Source organism: Syngnathus floridae, chromosome 15 (genome assembly GCF_059516105.1).
Source record: "Syngnathus floridae isolate MCC-2025c chromosome 15, RoL_Sflo_1.0, whole genome shotgun sequence".
Lineage (NCBI taxonomy): Eukaryota > Metazoa > Chordata > Actinopteri > Syngnathiformes > Syngnathidae > Syngnathus > Syngnathus floridae.
The window spans coordinates 2914894-2932384 of NC_142427.1; the positions used below are offsets into that span (position 1 = coordinate 2914894).

A 17491-nucleotide genomic window follows, 5' to 3' on the forward strand; every position below is an offset into this window, starting at 1 on the left:
AATAGAAACTACAAGGTATAAAAGAGAAAGAACTTCTCTTGAACTAAACAAAGAACAAAGCTGTTCTGTTCATACGTAACTAGTGAGGGCCTCTCACAGATAAGAAATGGAAGGGAGTATAAGAACTCCCTAGAGCCAGACAGATATATTGGCTTGAGCAAAAATATGAGACGTTCAGGTCGACCAGCGCTTCTGCAAAACTAATTATTCTAACATTAGTGTTGGTACACTTTTTTCCTTCAAATAGTTTTTATATAGGAGTTTTTTCTTTTTGCAGGCTTTCACTAAAGTTTTACTCATCCGTCGCACAGATTTATTTTGTTGTTGTTATCCATTACCTTGATTATAGGGCAGGTAATATTGGTCATACAGTGGCAGCAGAATTTTCAAGAAACTCTTATATGCTGAATTTACATCAGTTTCCTTGTAAACCGTGCACCAATCCTGTATGTGTAGTTTCTTTTCTAAATCTTTTATTGCCTTTTCATTTTGTGTTCTTCTGCAAAGGGCCTCAGTAGGATGTGTGCCTGTTGTTTTCGTAGTCCAAGATTGAAAAGACTGGGAGGTGCCCCGTGATGGCACTTACCAGAATACCACTTGCGGTTTCTTTAACAATACATTTGTGAAAATGTTGTCTATTAGGGTGGCACTGCTCTCTCTGATTCTTGTGGGTTTGTTGATCAATGGTTGAAAACCGAATGAGGACATTAAATTTACAAATTCGTCAGTAGCAGCATTACTAGATGATTTTAGTAGACCAATATTGAAGTCTCCACATAGGAAGGCTTCCTTTTGTTTTGCCTTTTCAAGTAATTTGTACACATGTTCATTGAACACCTCTATGCTGGCACCTGGGCATTTATATATACAACTTATTGTGTTTTTACCTTGTTCCACGCAGATTTCGACAGTTGCACCACTAACATTTTCAATCACCATTGACATAATGTCTCAAAAACAATAGTGTTTTCAATATAGATTGCAACTCCGCTACCTGTTTTGTAGCTTCTGTGTATGTGGACTGCATTATATCCTTCGATGTGGAAAGTTGTTGACTCTTTATTTTCATTGATCCAGGTCTCTGAAATTGCAATGACATTGAAAGGATTGTCCAATGTTTGCGGATAATCCTGTATTTTTTCAAAATTGACATTTAGGCACCTGGTGTTGAACTGGATTATTGATAGTTTTTTGTCCATGTTTATACATTTATTGAGTTGATCTTCCAAGTAGTAGTCACATTTGTTTAATAAATTTTTGTAGTTGTGAAAGTCCATGTTGATGTCCTCATTTGGATCATTTGTTGTTGGATGACTGAATGAATGTTCTCATATCTCGCAGCAAAATTCGTTACATTATACAATTTGCTTGTTTCCATTTTTGTTGTGGTTTGGGATGTAATTCAGCTTGACATACCTCAATTTGCGTATTCATCCAGATCCTCCATGGCTCTGATCAGCGCCGGTTTGTTTTTTACTGGGATGATCTGTTTGGCTTTATGTAGATTTTGCAATATGTCGTTTTAGTGCTTTGTATATTTCCTTGCTTTTTCAGATGGCGGCTCTCCAAGCAATGGTTGCATTTTGCTTGTTGAGATTTTTGTTAATGTAGACATTGGAGCCTATCAGATTTTTCCCTGTTGCAGTAGAGCAACCTTGTGCTTAACACTTGTGAATCGTAGTAGCAAAACACGATATTTGCTCACCCTACCTCCAGTAGCTGCTGTAGTTGCATCTAATGCAGCAATGGGCAAACTACGGCCCGCGGGCCACATCTGGCCCACGGGGTCGTTTAATCCGGCCCGCCAGACCTTAATAAATTGTATTATGAAACATTTTTTTTGTCATTTTCCCTGCAATGACTGTGTTTCCCCAGTAGATGGGGAAACGCCCACCCGCGCATTTACCCCCGGAAGCCGTGTCAGAAAGATCTTTGCACACTCACAAGTGCGTGTACGTACTCAGTAGTACGGACCCGGCGCACTCCGCGCTCTATTTCTATCAATGCCGAATTTTGAGTGTGGGCTGTGACGTCAGCATTCTTGTAATTTGCACGCTGAGCTTTCAGATACAGTTTTACGCTAAAGCCACGCACGCACAAACCTTCCCCTGGAATCCTTCCATTAAAATGAGTGGCTCAAGGAGAAGAAAGGCGGACACTGAGAGCCGACCAAGTGTTTAAAAAAGAGTGAACAATTTGGCTCTACCGACGCGTGTGAGCAGACGTTCAGCCATGTGAAGATCAACAAGCCCCGTCACAGAACTAAGCTAACGGACCAACACCTCGACTCTATCCTAAGAATTGCCACAACAAATTTTACTCCAGACTATTTAGCACTAGCAAAAAAAGGGAGACCAACAACACTGTTCCCACTGAAAATGAAGGGGAGTTTCTCTAGTTTGTTGTAAAAAAAAAAAAAAAAAAAAAGCATTTTGAAAATAATTTGTACAAATAGCAGGGATTGAAACTAGCGACCGTTTTCATTTTCAAACAATGCAGGATGTTCAAGGACATTGATGCACCACCTGTTTGGGACTAATCTTAACTTTTAAAGGTTTTAAGGCCGACTTTAAGGAAGTGTTTGCTGTTTCCTCACCTCTGTCACCAGGTGTTTGTGAGTTAAAGCTCTGCTCTGATTTTCAGATATCCGTCACCGTGTTGCCGTTTTGGATCTTTATTACTTTATTTAGATGTATTCTTTCAGTGATTCTTCAAGATGATGTATTTGGTTGGAATGTTTGCCGTTTTATGTGAATTCGCCTCATTAGAAAAACATCTTTCATAAATCAGACCTGCAGCCGCTGAAGTGATGGAAAATCAAAATAACAGTGTCGTATTTAATGAGAATCACTGATAGTAGTCTTTGGGTGAAATATTTTGTTTAATGCTGCTAATAAATGCATTTGTTTTTAAAAAGCTTTTTTTCGAATATCCATGCTTTACTAAGGCCAAAACCTTTTATGCAATGACCTTTTCATGTCATTTATAATACTTCACTCAAACACTACATCCATCTGCTCCTGGTTCGTCCCCCAAGTCAAAATTTAGAATCCAATTCAGCCCGCAAGTCAAAAAGTTTGCCCACCCCTGATCTAATGTGTTGGTATTTCTAAGATCCATGTCACATGACTGTCTTGCTAACACATACAGTGGGGAGAACAAGTATTTGATACACTGCTGATTTTTCAGGTTTTGCAACTTGCAAAGCATGTAGAAGTCTGTAATTTCTATCATAGGTACAAACTGGATTCAGTTAAAGTTGGGAAATTGTGTAAAATGTAAATAAAAACAAAATACAATGATTTGAAAATCTTTCTCAACCCATATTCAATTGATTACACTACAAAGACAACACATTTAATGTTCAAACTGATAAACTTAATTGTTTTTTGCCAAATAATAATTAACTTAGAATTTCATGGCTGCAACACGTCCAGTAGAAGTTGGGAAAGGTGGTCCACAACTGCGTGAAAAAATAGTTGAACAGTTTAAGAACAACATTTCTCAAAGCAAAATTGCAAGGAATTTAGGTATTTCAACATTTACGGTCCATAATATCATCAAAAGGTTCAGAGAATCTGGTTAAATCACTGCATGTAAGCGCCACGGCCGGAAACCAAGATTGAATGACCATGACCTTCCCATCCCAAAGATTCCCAAGAAAAGTTGACATGAGTGTGTAAAGGATATCACCAAATGGGCTCAGGAAAACTTCAGAAAACCACTGTCAGTAAATACAGTTTGTCACTACATCAGTAAGTGCGCGTTAAAACTCTACCATGCAAAGCAAAAGCCATTTATGAACAACATCCAGAAACGCCGCCGGGTTCTCTGGGCCTGAGCTCATGTAAAATGGGCTCATGTAAAAATGGACTGATGCACAATGGAAAAGTGTTTTGTGGTCTGATGAGTCCACTTTTCAAATTGTTTTTGGAAACACTGGACGTCGTGTCCTCCGGACAAAAGAGGAAGCGGACCATCTGGACTGTTATCAATGCAAAGTTCAAAAGCCAGCATCTGTGATGGTATGGGGGTGCATTAGTTCTCATGCCATGGGTGACTTACATTTCTGTGAAGGCAACATAAATGCTGAAAAGTACATACAGATTTTGTAACAACATATGCTGCCATCCAAGCGACGTCTTTTTCATGGACACCACTGCTTATTTCAGCAAGATAATGCCAAGCCCCATTCTGCACGTGTTACAACAGCGTGGCTTCGAAGTAAAAGAGTCCAGGTTCTCCCCTGGCCCGCTTGCAGTCCAGACCTGTTTCCCATTGAAAATGTGTGGCGCATTATGAAGCGTAAAATACGACAGGGAAGATCCTGGACTGTTGAACAACTGAAGCGGTTCATCAAGCAAGAATGGGAAAGAATTCCACATGAGAAGCTAAGAGAATTAGTCTCCTCTCTTCCAAAACGTTTGAGTGTTATTAAAAGGAAAGGTGATGTAACAAAGTGGTAAACATGCCCTTTCCCAACTTCTACCGCACGTGTTGCAGCCATGAAATTCCAAGTTATTATTTGAAAAATATAATAAAGTTTATGAGTTTGAGCATTAAATATGTTGTCTTTGTAGTGTAATCAATTGAATGTAGGTTGAAAGGGATTCTCAAATCATTGTATTTTGGTTTTATTTACATTTTACACAATTTCCCAACTTCAACCGAATCCGGTTTGTACTCTTCAACTGTGAGTGATGGAATTTAAAACAAAAAACCAGAAAATCACATTGTATGATTTTTAAATAATTAATTTCCATTTTAATGTATGAAATAACTATTTGATACATCAGAAAAACATAACTTAATATTTGGTGCAGAAACCTTTGTTTGCAATTGCAGAGATCAGACGTTTCCTGTAATTCTTGACCAGGTTTGCACACGCTGCAGCAGGGATTTTGGCCCACTCCTCCATATAGATCTCCTCCAGAGCCTTCAGGTTTCGGGGCTGTCGCTGGGCCACACGGACTATAAGCTTCCTCCAAAGATTCTCTATTGGATACAGGTCTGGAGACTGGCTAGGCCACTACAGGACCTTGAGATGTTTCCTACGGAGCCACTCCTTAGTTGCCCTGGCTGTGTGTTTTGAGTCGTTGTCATGCGGGAAGACCCAGCCGCGACCCATCTTCAATGCTCTGACTGAGGGAAGGAGGTTGTTGGCCAAGATCTCACGATACATGGCCCCATCCATCCTTCCCTGAATACGGTGCAGTCTTCCTGTTCCCTTTGCAGAAAAGCATCCCCAAAGAATGATGTTCCCACCGCCATGCTTCACAGTTGGGATGGTGTTTTGGGGTTGTACTCATCATTCTTCTTCCTCCAAACACGACGAGTGGAGTTGAAACCAAAAAGTTCTATTTTTGTCTCATCAGACCACATGACCTTCTCCCATTCCTCCTCTGGATCATCCAGATGGTCATTTGCAAACTTCAGATGGGCCTTGACATGCGTTGGTTTGCGCAAGGGCACCTTGCGTGCACGGCAGGATTTTAATCCTTGACGGCGTAGTGTGTTATTGATGGTTTTCTTTGAGACTGTGGTCCCAGCTCTATTTGGGTCATTGACCAGGTCCTGCCGTGTAGTTCTGGGCTCATTCCTCACCTTCCTCATGATCATTGATGCCCCTCGAGGTGAGATCCAGACTGAGGGAGATTGACCGTTGTCTTGAATTTCTCCTATTTTTAATTAATGCACCAACAGTTGTTGCCTTCTCACCAAGATCAGCCAGGGCTACTAAGGAGTGACTCCGTAGGAAACATCTCAAGGTCCTGGATTTACCTAGCCAGTCTCCAGACCTGAAATATCAGCAGTGTATCAAATACTTGTTCTCCCCACTGTATAGTGTTTGTTTTCTTGTAAAGTGAATTCCGGAAATGAAAGGATTCCAACACAGAGATATTATCCCCATCTATTTATAACACTCAAATTAATGTAAATATTTTCCAATCCTGTAGGATATTGCAGATCCATTTTTTGCTTATTGCAAGCAGCATGCAGACCGCTTTGATAGGAAGTGGAAAAGAAAAAACTACCTGGCTTTGCAGTCATACTGTAAGGTGTCGGTGCTTGAGCGAGAGAAACAGCTCACTCCTGAAGCTCAGGTAAGATGGTACACGATGTTACATAAGGTGCTTATTTCCAGGAGGATATTCAACACTACTTGTGAACTATAATTTACTTGCACATTGAAATACAAGTGTAGTTTCCTCTGATTTAAATGCTTAATGCATCTGCACCAGGGCCGGATCACAACTCGCCTGCAACAATACCGCACAAAAGCAGAGTTGTCCAGGAACACACGACCTCAAGCATGGGTGCCAAGGGAGAAGCTGCCACGACCTCTGACCTCTAGTGCATCAGCCATCAGGAAGTTAATGAGAAAGGCAGAGCTGATGGGCATCAGCACAGACATTTTCCCGGTGGACACATCTGACACCAATGCAAGCATGGATGGCCGTAGGAAACACAAGCACCCTGCACTCACGGCAGACTTTGTTAATTATTACTTAGGTAAGAATATGTGGACCTCTCAAAGTCCCAGCACATTCCTTTGTCATTGGTTTGTGTTTTGGTGTAAGCTACTTTATGCTAACTAGAGTAGTAATGGGATGATAGCTTGTTCAGTGGTAGTTAAAAAAACAAGAGGTTAACAATTTACTGTTTTGTCAGTACATCCTTCGTTCTTTGACCGTGATTTAGACTTAGATTTAGACTCAACTTTATTAATCCCTTGGGATTACTCCTTCAGGGAAATCCAGTACAAAATATACAAAAAAAAATATAAGAGATAAAAATATACAGAAATATGCAGAAATATATACAGTGCAAAAATTAGCAAATGAAATGTAAAAAAGGCAAAAAGATAAATTAGGTAAGAAAATTGAGGGAGGTAAAAACACTACACAGTAGTTGCCATGTATTATTGCCATGTATTATTGGACAGTGTGAAAAAAGTAATTGCACAAATGATGACAAATGTAGTAAATAGGATGGAATGGGAAATATAGCACATTGTATATTGATGTGAATGTGTACAGTTATTACAAGTATCTCCATGTCCCTGTTCATGTCCATGTCACGTCCTCCCCCCCAGTGAGGAGTTGAACAGCTTGATGGCTTGGGGGACAAAGGAGTTCTTCAGTCAGTTTGTCCTACATTTGGGGAGGAGGAGTCTCCCACTGATCCGGCTACTCTGATTAGTGATGACAGTGTGCAGAGGGTGACTGACATTGTCTATAATGTCCAACAGTTTTTTCAGTGTCCTTGCCTCTGCCACTGTCTCCAGTGAGTCCAGCTTCTTGCCGATCACAGAGCCGGCTCGCCTGACCAGTTTGTCCAGTCTGGAGGTGTCCTTCTTGGATGTGCTGCTGCCCCAGCACACCACGGTGTAAAACAGGACACTGGCAACCACAGACTGGTAGAACATCTCCAAGAGTTTGTTGCAGATGTTAAAAGAACGTAGTCTCCTCAGGAAGTACATCCTGCTCTGTGTCTTCCTGTAAAGGTGGTTGGTGTGAGTTGACCAGTCCAGTTTTTTATCCAGCCACACCCCAAGGTACTTGTAGGAGTCCACAGCCTCCACCTCAGCCCCCTCCAACAGTACGGGCCTAGGCTTGGGTCTGTTCCTCCCAAAGTCTATGACCAGCTCCTTGGTCTTGGAGATGTTGAGCTCCAGTTGGTTGGCACGGCACCAGGTGGCAAAATCCCCCACCAGGCTCCTATACTCCTCCTCTCTGTTGTCCCTGATACACCCGACAATGGCTGTGGCATCCGCGTACTTCTGTATGTGACACAGCTCAGAGTTGTAACAGAAGTCTGAGGTGTACAGGGTGAAGAGTACAGGGGCCAGCACTGTGCCCTGTGGGGCTCCAGTGCTGCTGACCACAGTGTCAGAGATGGTGTCTTTTAGTCTGACGTACTGTGGCCTGTCTGTGAGGTAGCTGGAGATCCAGGTCACCATGTATGGGTCCACTCCCATCCTGCCCAGTTTGTCTCTGAGCAGGGGGGGCTGGATGGTGTAGAACGCACTGGAGAAGTCTAGGAACAGAATCCTTGCTGTGGCGCTTCCCTTATCCAGGTGGGAGTGAGCTCGGTGCAGTAGGTGGAGGATGGCGCCCTCCACTCCAACATCTGGTTGATATGCAAACTGCAGGCAGTCCTGAGCATGTCGCACTTGAGGTCTGAGGAGACTGAGGAAGAGCCGCTCCAATGTCTTCATCAGGAGTGAAGTGAGTGCCACCGGCCGAAAGTCATTCAGCTCACTGGGCCGGGTCTTTTTAGGAACCGGCGTGATGCAGGATATCTTCCATAGTGTAGGCACTATCCCCAGCTGCAGGCTGAGGTTGAAGATCCGTTGAAGTGGTTCCCCCAGTTCAGCAGCGCAGGTTTTCAGTAGTCTGGGACACACCTTGTCCGGGCCTGGTGCTTTCCTGGGTCGAAGTTTCCTCAGCTGTCCTCTGACCTGGTCTGCTGTGATGTAAGGCAGAGCTTGTGTTGGCGTGGGGGGGCTGGAGGAGGAGAGTGGTGGTGCTATGGTATCTGGGGTGGGGGGCAGGAGGAGGAGGGTGGGGGTGCTGTGGTGTTTCGGGGGTGGTGTGCTGTGGTATCTGGGGTGGGGGGGGGCAGGAGGAGGAGGGTGGGGGTGCTGTGTTGTTTCGGGGGTGGTGTGTTCTGGAGGGAAGGAGAGATGGCTGCAGTAGAGGTGGGGGGTCATGGGCCGATCAAACCTATTGAAGAAGTTGTTCAGCTCGTTCGCCCTCTCCATTGTCCCTTCAACGACCCTGGTCTTGGTGTTGTGGCCCGTGATAGTCCTCACACCTTCCCAGACGGCCCTCATGTTGTTTTCCTTCAGCTTCTGCTCCACCTTTGTCCTGTAGGTGTCTTTGGCTTCCCTCACACAGTGTTTCACCTCCTGCTGTGCTGCCTTCATGGCCTCCCTGTCTCTGCTCCTGAAGGCGGCTTTCTTCCTGTTCAGGACGGCTTTGACCTCCCGTGTTACCCAAGGCTTGTTATTCGGGTAGTAGCGGACTGTCTTAACAGGAGAAACCACATCCATGCAGAAGTTCAGGTAGTCCGTCAGGCAGTGTGTCAACCCCTCTATGTCCTCACGGTGTGGATCGATCAGCACATCCCAGTCTGTGGTGTTAAAACAGTCTCTCAGGACACTTTCCATCTCCGGGGTCCACTTCCTGATGGTGCGGGTTGCAACGGGCTGTTTTTTGACCAGGGGGGTGTACTCTGGTTGTAGGTGGATCAGGTTGTGGTCTGACTTCCCCAGTGGGGGGAGCGGTGTGGCCTTGTACGCATCCCTCACATTGACATACATGAGGTCTATTGTCCTGTTGTTTCTTGTGGGGCAGTCAATAGCCTGATGGAAAACGGGCAGAGTAGAGTCCAAGGTTGCATGATTAAAGTCTCCAGAGGTTATTACAAAAGCATTGGGGTGCTGAGTCGTTAGCCTGGCTGTGACAGTGTGTATAGTCTCACAGGCAGTGGCTGCGTCCGCGCTCGGAGGGAGGTAAACACAGATGGTAATCACGTGACTGAACTCCCTCGGCAGGTAGTATGGCCGCAAGCTAACAGCTAGCAGCTCAAGGTCCCGGCAGCACAACACAGTCTTTACAGAAACATGTCCCGGGTTACACCAGCGATGGTTCACATACACGACCAGACCCCCACCTTTCCGTTTTCCACTAGCTTTGGCGTCTCTGTCGGCTCTCACCATAGTGAATCCCTGCAGGTCCACGTTAGCATCCGGTACGAGGTGGTTTAGCCATGTCTCCGTAAAGATGAGCAAGCTGCTTTCCCTGTAGGTCCGCTGGTTGTTCAGTGCCGTCAGCTCGTCGATCTTGTTGGACAGGGAGTTCACATTCCCCATGATTACGGAAGGAATCGATGGTTTATATCTCCTCCGGTTCTCCGATCGCCTAGCTTTCAGCTTAGCACCGACTTTGCAGCCCCGGTACTTCCTCCTCAGCTCCACCGGGATGTCGTGTCGTAGTCCGGCTTGCCCCATTATTCTCAGCGACAACAGTTCCTCCTTCGAGTATGTGAGCAAACCGGCTCCGCGTTGCATGATGATGATAAAAAGAAGTGTCCACTAACTCCGAAAAGCAGTGAATAAATAAAGAAAGCAAGAGCTTAAAAGTCAAGAGCTGACCAGTTAAAAGAACAAAGAAAAATAGACAAAATAAATAATCCGAAAGGTCGAAAAAAGTCGAAAAATAGTCAAAAACTAGAGAGCTACTGGAAAAGCTGCCGTCTCCTACAGCGCCGGAAGTGGTGACACCTGGGCAGTCTTCCGTCATCATCAATCCATTCCTCGTTATTTTAAAAGGAGTTCCCTCCATCAGTCTATTGTCATTCCCCCCCTCACCTCCCAAAAAAATTCTCCCCACTATGGGTATTGAAGCTGGGCCTTGCACATTGATAGAGCAGAGCGTTAACCAGTGTACCACGGCTACAGAGTATAGTAGCGTGCAAGCCGCAGTTGTTCAGACCAAGAAGGCTGTGGAATTCATGGGCAGCTTTGTGCTTCTTGCTGGTCCCATAGTTGGCAGGGCTTGAGGGATAACACAAATAAAGCAGTTCCAGTTGCTATGTCATTCTTTGTTGCTTAGGAAATGCATCAAGTGTTTTTTACCCCTTATTTCAATGAAAAATGACCCGCCTCTTCTCTGGTACATGTGGCGGGAGTGACTTAAGCAAGTGAACACCTGCCGCAAAACTCTCACACCAAAGACACACTTTACGTCCAAAGGGAACTTAGCACAATAAACATACAAAAGACAAGCTGGGCGTGTCAGTCATCAGTGAAATTGTGTGTCCATCTATGACAGACTCAGACCATAGGTGAGGGTTAGAATGTCACTGAACCAGTAAATTGAGAGCTTTGCCTTTCGACTCAGTTCATTCTTCACTACGACAGACCGATAAAGGGTCTGCATCACAGCAGATGCTGCACCAATCCGCCTGTTGATCTCCCGTTCCATCCTGCCCTCACTCATGAACAAAAACCCAAGATACTTGAACTTTTCCACATGGGGCAGGATCTCATCTCTTACCGGGAGAGGGCATTCCATCTTTTTCTGACTGAGGACCATAGTCTCAAGTTTAGAGGTGCTGATTTTCAACTCAGTCGCCTCACACTCTGCTGCGAACTGCTTCAGAGATAGAGATCATAGCTTGAAAAAGCCAACAGCATCACATCATCTGCACAAAGCAGAAATACAATACTGAGGCCACCAAACCGGACCTCCTCAATGCCTAGAAATTCTGTCCATAAATTATGAACAGAATCTGTGACAAAGGGCCTCGCCAAACGGCTCCCACACCTGAGTTTTTGGATTAGCGTCCGCTTGAGCTATTTTCCGCTTGGCCATCCGGTACCTCTCAGCTGCCTTCAGAATCCCACAAGCCAACAATGCCCGATAAGATTCTTTCTTCAGCTTGATAGCATCCTTAACCGCTGGTATCCACGTCAGGCACCAACCACCTTACAACTTGAATACACTTGAATAAGCTCTAATTGGTTACCTCAAGATTAGAGGCATGGAACATGGTCCACCCAGACTCGATGTCTTCCGCCTTCGTCGGGATGTGGGCAAAGTTCTGCCAAATGTGGGAGTTGAAACTCTTTCTGAAATGGGACTCCCAGACATTCCCAGTAAACCCTAATAATATGTTTGGGTCTGCCAGGTCGAACCGGCATCTTCCCCCACCATCAGAGCCAACATACCACCGGGTTGTGATCAGTTGATAGCTTCGTCCTTCTCCTAACCTGCGTGTCCAAAACATCTGGCAAATCCGATGACATGACTTTGTAGTCAATCCGATGACGTGACTACAAAGTCGATCATCGAACCGCAGTCTGTGCCGTGGACAGTCCAATAAAAGAACACCACTCGGGATCTGATTGAGAGGGAGCATTCTTCCCAGTCACGCCCTTCCAGGTTTCAGTCATTGCCCACGTGAGCATTAAAATGTGCATAGGCAAAAACAGTCAGGACAAGGAAAGGACAAAAAATATACCGGTGTATTAGTCGACCTTTTTCGATCCAAAATCGACCGAAAAACATCGACCTAGACTTATACACCGAGTCATAAAATCTAACTTCGTATTCATCGCTTCAAATGTGATGGTAACCAAGGCCGTTTCTCGTGCATCTCATTGTGCGTGGGTGTGCGTCCGTCAGGCTCATCAAACAGCGAGAAACTGAATCATTATAAAGCGTTCGTCGCATTAACACGCATCCTCAGCAACAATTTCAAATATTCTCACCTCAATAACGGACATCGAAAGCCAGGCAGCGACGATGACTGCTAGGGGAAAGTACTGGGTATTGAGCGAATGTGCGAGTCATCGCGCGTCAAGCAACGACAATAACTACCGGTATGTAAACATTCAATCGCCATGTCTAAATGAATGTCGTTGGCACTTAGAAAATATTCGCCAAACTTGGCCAGACTTCCAGGGGAAGAGGCCGAATTTTCACTTGTTCTGGCCGACCGGAGGAACCAGCCGAGGCGGACACTTTACGGCGGTTGAGTCGTTGGCACTTTGAAACTATTTGCCAAACTTGGCCAGACTTCCAGGGGAAGAGGCCGAATTTTCACTTGTGGTGGCCGACATGGGGAACCAGCTGAGGCGGACACTTTACGGTGGTTGAGTCGTTGGCACTTAGAAAATATTCGCCAAATTTGGCCGGACTTCCAGGGGAAGAGGCCGAATTTTCACTTGTGGTGGCCGACACGGGGAACCAGCCGAGGCGGATACTTTACGGCGGTTGAGTCGTTCGCACTTTGAAAATATTTGCCAAACTTGGCCAGACTTCCAGGGGAAGAGGCCGAATTTTCACGTGTGGTGGCCGACATGGGGAACCAGCCGAGGCGGAAACTTTACGGCGGTTGAGTCGTTGGCACTTAGAAAATATTCGCCAAACTTGGCCAGACTTCCAGGGGAAGAGGCAGAATTTTCACTTGTTCTGGCCGACATGGGGAACCAGCCGATGCAGACTCTTTATGGCGCAAGAGCCGTTGGCACTTAGAAAATAGTCGCCAAACGCTCTCGATGGGACAGAAGACGACCTTATCTGGGAAGAGGAGGAGGAAACTTAGGATAGAGAAGACCAAGAAGATGCCCTTTATGACGACAAACTAAACGAAAACGAATGGAACGAGCTTTTCGGAAATAGCGACGATGAAGACTACTTTTGAACTCTATGTACCGGCAATCACTTTATAATTATAATTTGTTGTTTCTTAACTAAAAATAAACCAGTTTCTAAGAGTGTTCATTGTTGTTAGTCTCTCTCGGCGCGTAATATCACAGGGTCATGAAGTAAATAATATTTAAAATGGCGTAAAGATCGCTCGCTACAAACTCGCGAATTTGAACACATTTCGTCAATAAATTTCGCATATTTCTGATTGAATTTTGAAGTTTAATATAATGCAACAATTGAGCTCGACTTATACAAAGGACATATCATAAAATCGTAAATTTCCGTCGGATTTTAGGATCGACTTATTCACCGAGTCGATTTATACACCGGCAAATACGGTAATAAACCTGATCATTTGAATCTGGTGTGTTGGAGGAAAACTTCTAAAATAGGTGGGACTGAGGCTTTTGAAGACCAGCATTGCCTATTCCTGCTTATAACAGCATATTTCTCTTCATATAATTCATGATTGTGAGGCAAGATGAGGCAGAGAGACCTTAAAGACACACAATTTTACCAATCACTAGAATTAATATTTGCCATTGGTACACTCTTATGTGATTTTGCTACATAGATTCATCTTGCTATTGATATTTTGTCCCATTGATATCCAGAGCGTAATATGCGAATGATCCAGATCCAGGACAACATATCTGAACAGAAGACCTTAAAAGACAAGCTGGAGAATGAGCAAGACAAACTGCACGTGGAGTACAACAAGGTGAGTGAACAACCTAAACCATTTTTTATGAAACCATCAATTGAGTATATTCTTGAATTAATTAAACTAGGTTTATCAGGTTTTTTACAGTTACCTTTGTACCAGCAAATCCTTTCTACTTATCAGGATTTGTATGTGGCTTTACGTGCATTTGCTAAAACTATGTTAACAGTGTTGGATCAAATGAGTTTTAAACTATTACAGGTTCAGTCATATTTTATTGAATAAGACTTCAATTACCGTATTTTCAGGACTATAAGTCGCTCTGGAGTACAAGTCGCACCAGCCGTAAAATGCATAATAAAGAAGAAAAAAAACATATATAGTAAGTCGCACCGGAGTACAAGTCACATTTTTGGGAGAACTTTATTTGACAAAATCCAACACCAAGAACGGATATGAACAGGCAACAACAGGCTAAACGATACGGCATGCTAACATTACATAAACACAAACGAGAAACTGAGAATGTACCTGATGTAACATATTAACACTTATTCAAATAACTATAACATAAATAACGCGTTTATCAAACCATCCGTGTCACTCCAAATCTTCCTCTGTGTCACTTGAGAATATAAAAAAAAAAACACCGCTGCTGACTCCGGAAGTACATTCGGTGCTGACGTTAGACTCATCGTCAGTTGCGGCTCCAATTATTCCACAGATCTGTGGAATTGTAACTGTATTGTAGCCTTACCAAAGTACCAGGCAAGTCGTGGGTTTGGTAACTGGCTCTTTATTTCACGAAACAAGAGTTCAATATACAAGCCAACACACAGTGTGTGTAGACTCACTCTAACAAAGCGCCTCGGATCTTTCGTCTCCTCCCGCCTGCTGCCTTCACGGCCTCCCTAGACAATCGGAAACTACTGAACTCTAACAATATACAAGTTGCTACACTAAATAAACTACATATCAAATAACTATAACATAAACAAGTTCATCGAACCATCCGTGTCACTCCAAATCATTAAATCCATCGAAATCCTGGTCCTCTGTGTCAATCTCTGTCCTCAGTGTTATAAACAACTCCTCACTCCGGAAGTCAGTGAATGGATTCAGACTCATTGTCGGTTGCGGTTCCATTATTCCACAGGCCTAGTGGGACCTCATGCGGTTTAAATTGGAAAGAACATGTAAAGCAGGGGTGTCAAACGTACGGCCCGCGGGCCAGAACCGGCCCAGAGATAAATTTGCATTATTAAAAAAAAAAAAGAATAAACTTCATTTTCTTTAAAATCTGCAGTTCCTCTGTTGGTCGCTAGATGCGTTGTGTTTTAGCCAGTTCAATCGCTTTACCCGCTTTTTCTTTTGGAACGGGCATGCTCATCAGCGAAAAAGAGAAAAGTGGACACAGAGTGTCATATTTTTCAAGAAAAAAGTGACTTCTCCCAATATGTTCACGGAGGTGAATGGGAAACCCGTGTGCCTGGTGTGCATGCAGGAAGTTTCGGTGCTTAAGGAGTACGATATTTGGCGCCACTATAAAACTCAGCATGGTGAAAAATACAACAGCTTGCATTCTTGTTTTTACTTTTTGTGTTATTTACTTGTATGTATATTGTGTACTATGTCTTGTCACCGTGGGATAGTGGGAAACGTAATTTCGATCTCTTTGTATGTCTGCATGTGAAGAAATTGACAATAAGGCAGACTTTGACTTTGACTTTTGAGAACTGAGAAAACAGAAGTTAAATGAAATGTTGGTTTTTCTGAGGAGCCGAGATGTCAGTGATGGTGTGGTGATAGCGAGCTACGTAATTGCCAGCCAAGTTGCATTAGCGTCAAGGCTGTACTCTGAGGCGAAATCGGAGAATTTATGGAGAAAAGGGAAAACCTGTTCAGGAATTACCGTGCCCACTTTGGCTGAAGGACCTTGCATTCATGGTTAAATAATCTGAACAGAATGTTGCAGGGACGCAAAAAAATTTAACACAGTATTATGACTGCATACGAGCATTCAAGTTAAAGCTCACCTTATGGGAGACGCAGATAGCAAGCGGAGACCCTGGTCATTTTCCCTGTCTCCGAGATGTGTGCGCAGAAAGCGTTAATCCTGATGTGAAACAGTACAAAGACAAGATTTCAGGGTTGCTGAGGGAGTTTGAGAAACAATTTCAGGTCTTTAGCGAACTCGAGACAGATTTCGCAGTTTTCGCTCACCATTCACAATCAGAGCTTCTGATGTGCCTGTTGACATGCAACTTGAAATCATTGATTTGCAGTGTGATGTAGAATTAAAGGACAAATTTGCCTCTGTGTGCTTGGACACATTTTACTAGTATCTCCTACCACGCTATCCTAAATTGACAGCACTAGCTGCAAAAATGTTCTCCGTGTTTGCGACTACCTACCTTTGTGAGCAAATTTTCTCACTAATGAACATTAATAAAACCAAGCTACGCTCAAAGCTCACACATAAGCACTTAAATGAGATTCTGAAACTGGCTGCTACTCAGGATATGATGCCTGATATTGATGCACTTGTGCAGGATAACAATGCAAGTTTCAGGGGCAAGTACTGAGCAAGAATACATTTTACATTTTTTGGAATGCTGCTTTGAACATTGCACTACAAAGTAAACAAATGTGAATATTTGCACTAATAATTGCTGTGAAAGTCAGAAACAGATTTACAAGAGAAGAGTACCGTATTTTTCGGACTAAAAGTCGCTCCAGAATATACGTCGCATTAGCCATGAAATGCACAATAAAGTGAAAAAAAACATATATAAGTTGCTCCGGAGTACAAGTCGCATTTTGGGGGAAATTTATTCTACAAAATTAAACACCAAGAACAGACATGAACGAGCAACAACAGGCTAAATAGGTATGCTAACGTGACATAAGCACAAACGAAGAGCTGAGAACGGGCCTGACGTAACATTCAGAGTTATTCAAATAACTATTACATAAATAACATGTTTATAAAACCATCTGTGTCACTCAAATTCATTAAATCCATCGATCGTCCTTTATGTAAACAATGCCGCGTATGCACTGCGCCGCTGACGTCGGACTCATCGTGAGTTGCAGTTCTAAATATTCCACAGACCCATATAACGATATATAAAGTATATATCAAATAACTATTATATAAACAACAATATTATCAAACCATCTGTGTCACTCCAAATCATTAAATCCATCGATCGAATTCCTCGTCCTTTGTCAACAACACCGCGCGTGCGCCGCTGACGTCAGCCTCGTCGTTATTCCACAGATCAGGTATATAACTATATATATAATATTGTAGCGTTAACAAAGTACCAGGAAAGACGTGGGTTTGGTAAATGGCTCTTTATTTAACAAAACAAGGGTTCAATGAGCCAACAATTACTGAACTGTAATGATAAAAACATATACAAGTTGCTACACGAAATAAAATATATCAAATAACTATAACATAAATAGTTCACCGCCACACGGCCCCAAACACCGGCGTGGACTTCCAGGCGTATGGCGTTGTGGACTTCCATCCCCGGAGGTGGCACTTCCAGCCACGGAGTAGGACCGGGCGTGCGAAGGAGCAGGGTCCGAG

The 17491-nt window shown here is 43.6% G+C and overlaps 1 protein-coding gene across 12 annotated transcripts in view; it reads left to right on the forward strand.

Moving 5' to 3' along the window:
* Nucleotides 1–17491, forward strand: part of phf14 (PHD finger protein 14) — a 256949-nt gene that overhangs the window by 70423 nt on the left and 169035 nt on the right. For all 12 annotated transcript variants that reach the window (XR_015862923.1, XR_015862924.1, XR_015862922.1 and 9 more), the window contains 3 exons: nucleotides 5958–6104; nucleotides 6243–6513; nucleotides 13841–13947. Coding sequence is in view for 7 of the 12 variants with exons in the window: in XM_088397789.1 (XP_088253915.1) it covers nucleotides 5958–6104; nucleotides 6243–6513; nucleotides 13841–13947 (525 nt within the window). In the remaining 5 variants the exon portion in view is untranslated. The remainder of the gene's footprint in view (nucleotides 1–5957; nucleotides 6105–6242; nucleotides 6514–13840; nucleotides 13948–17491) is intronic.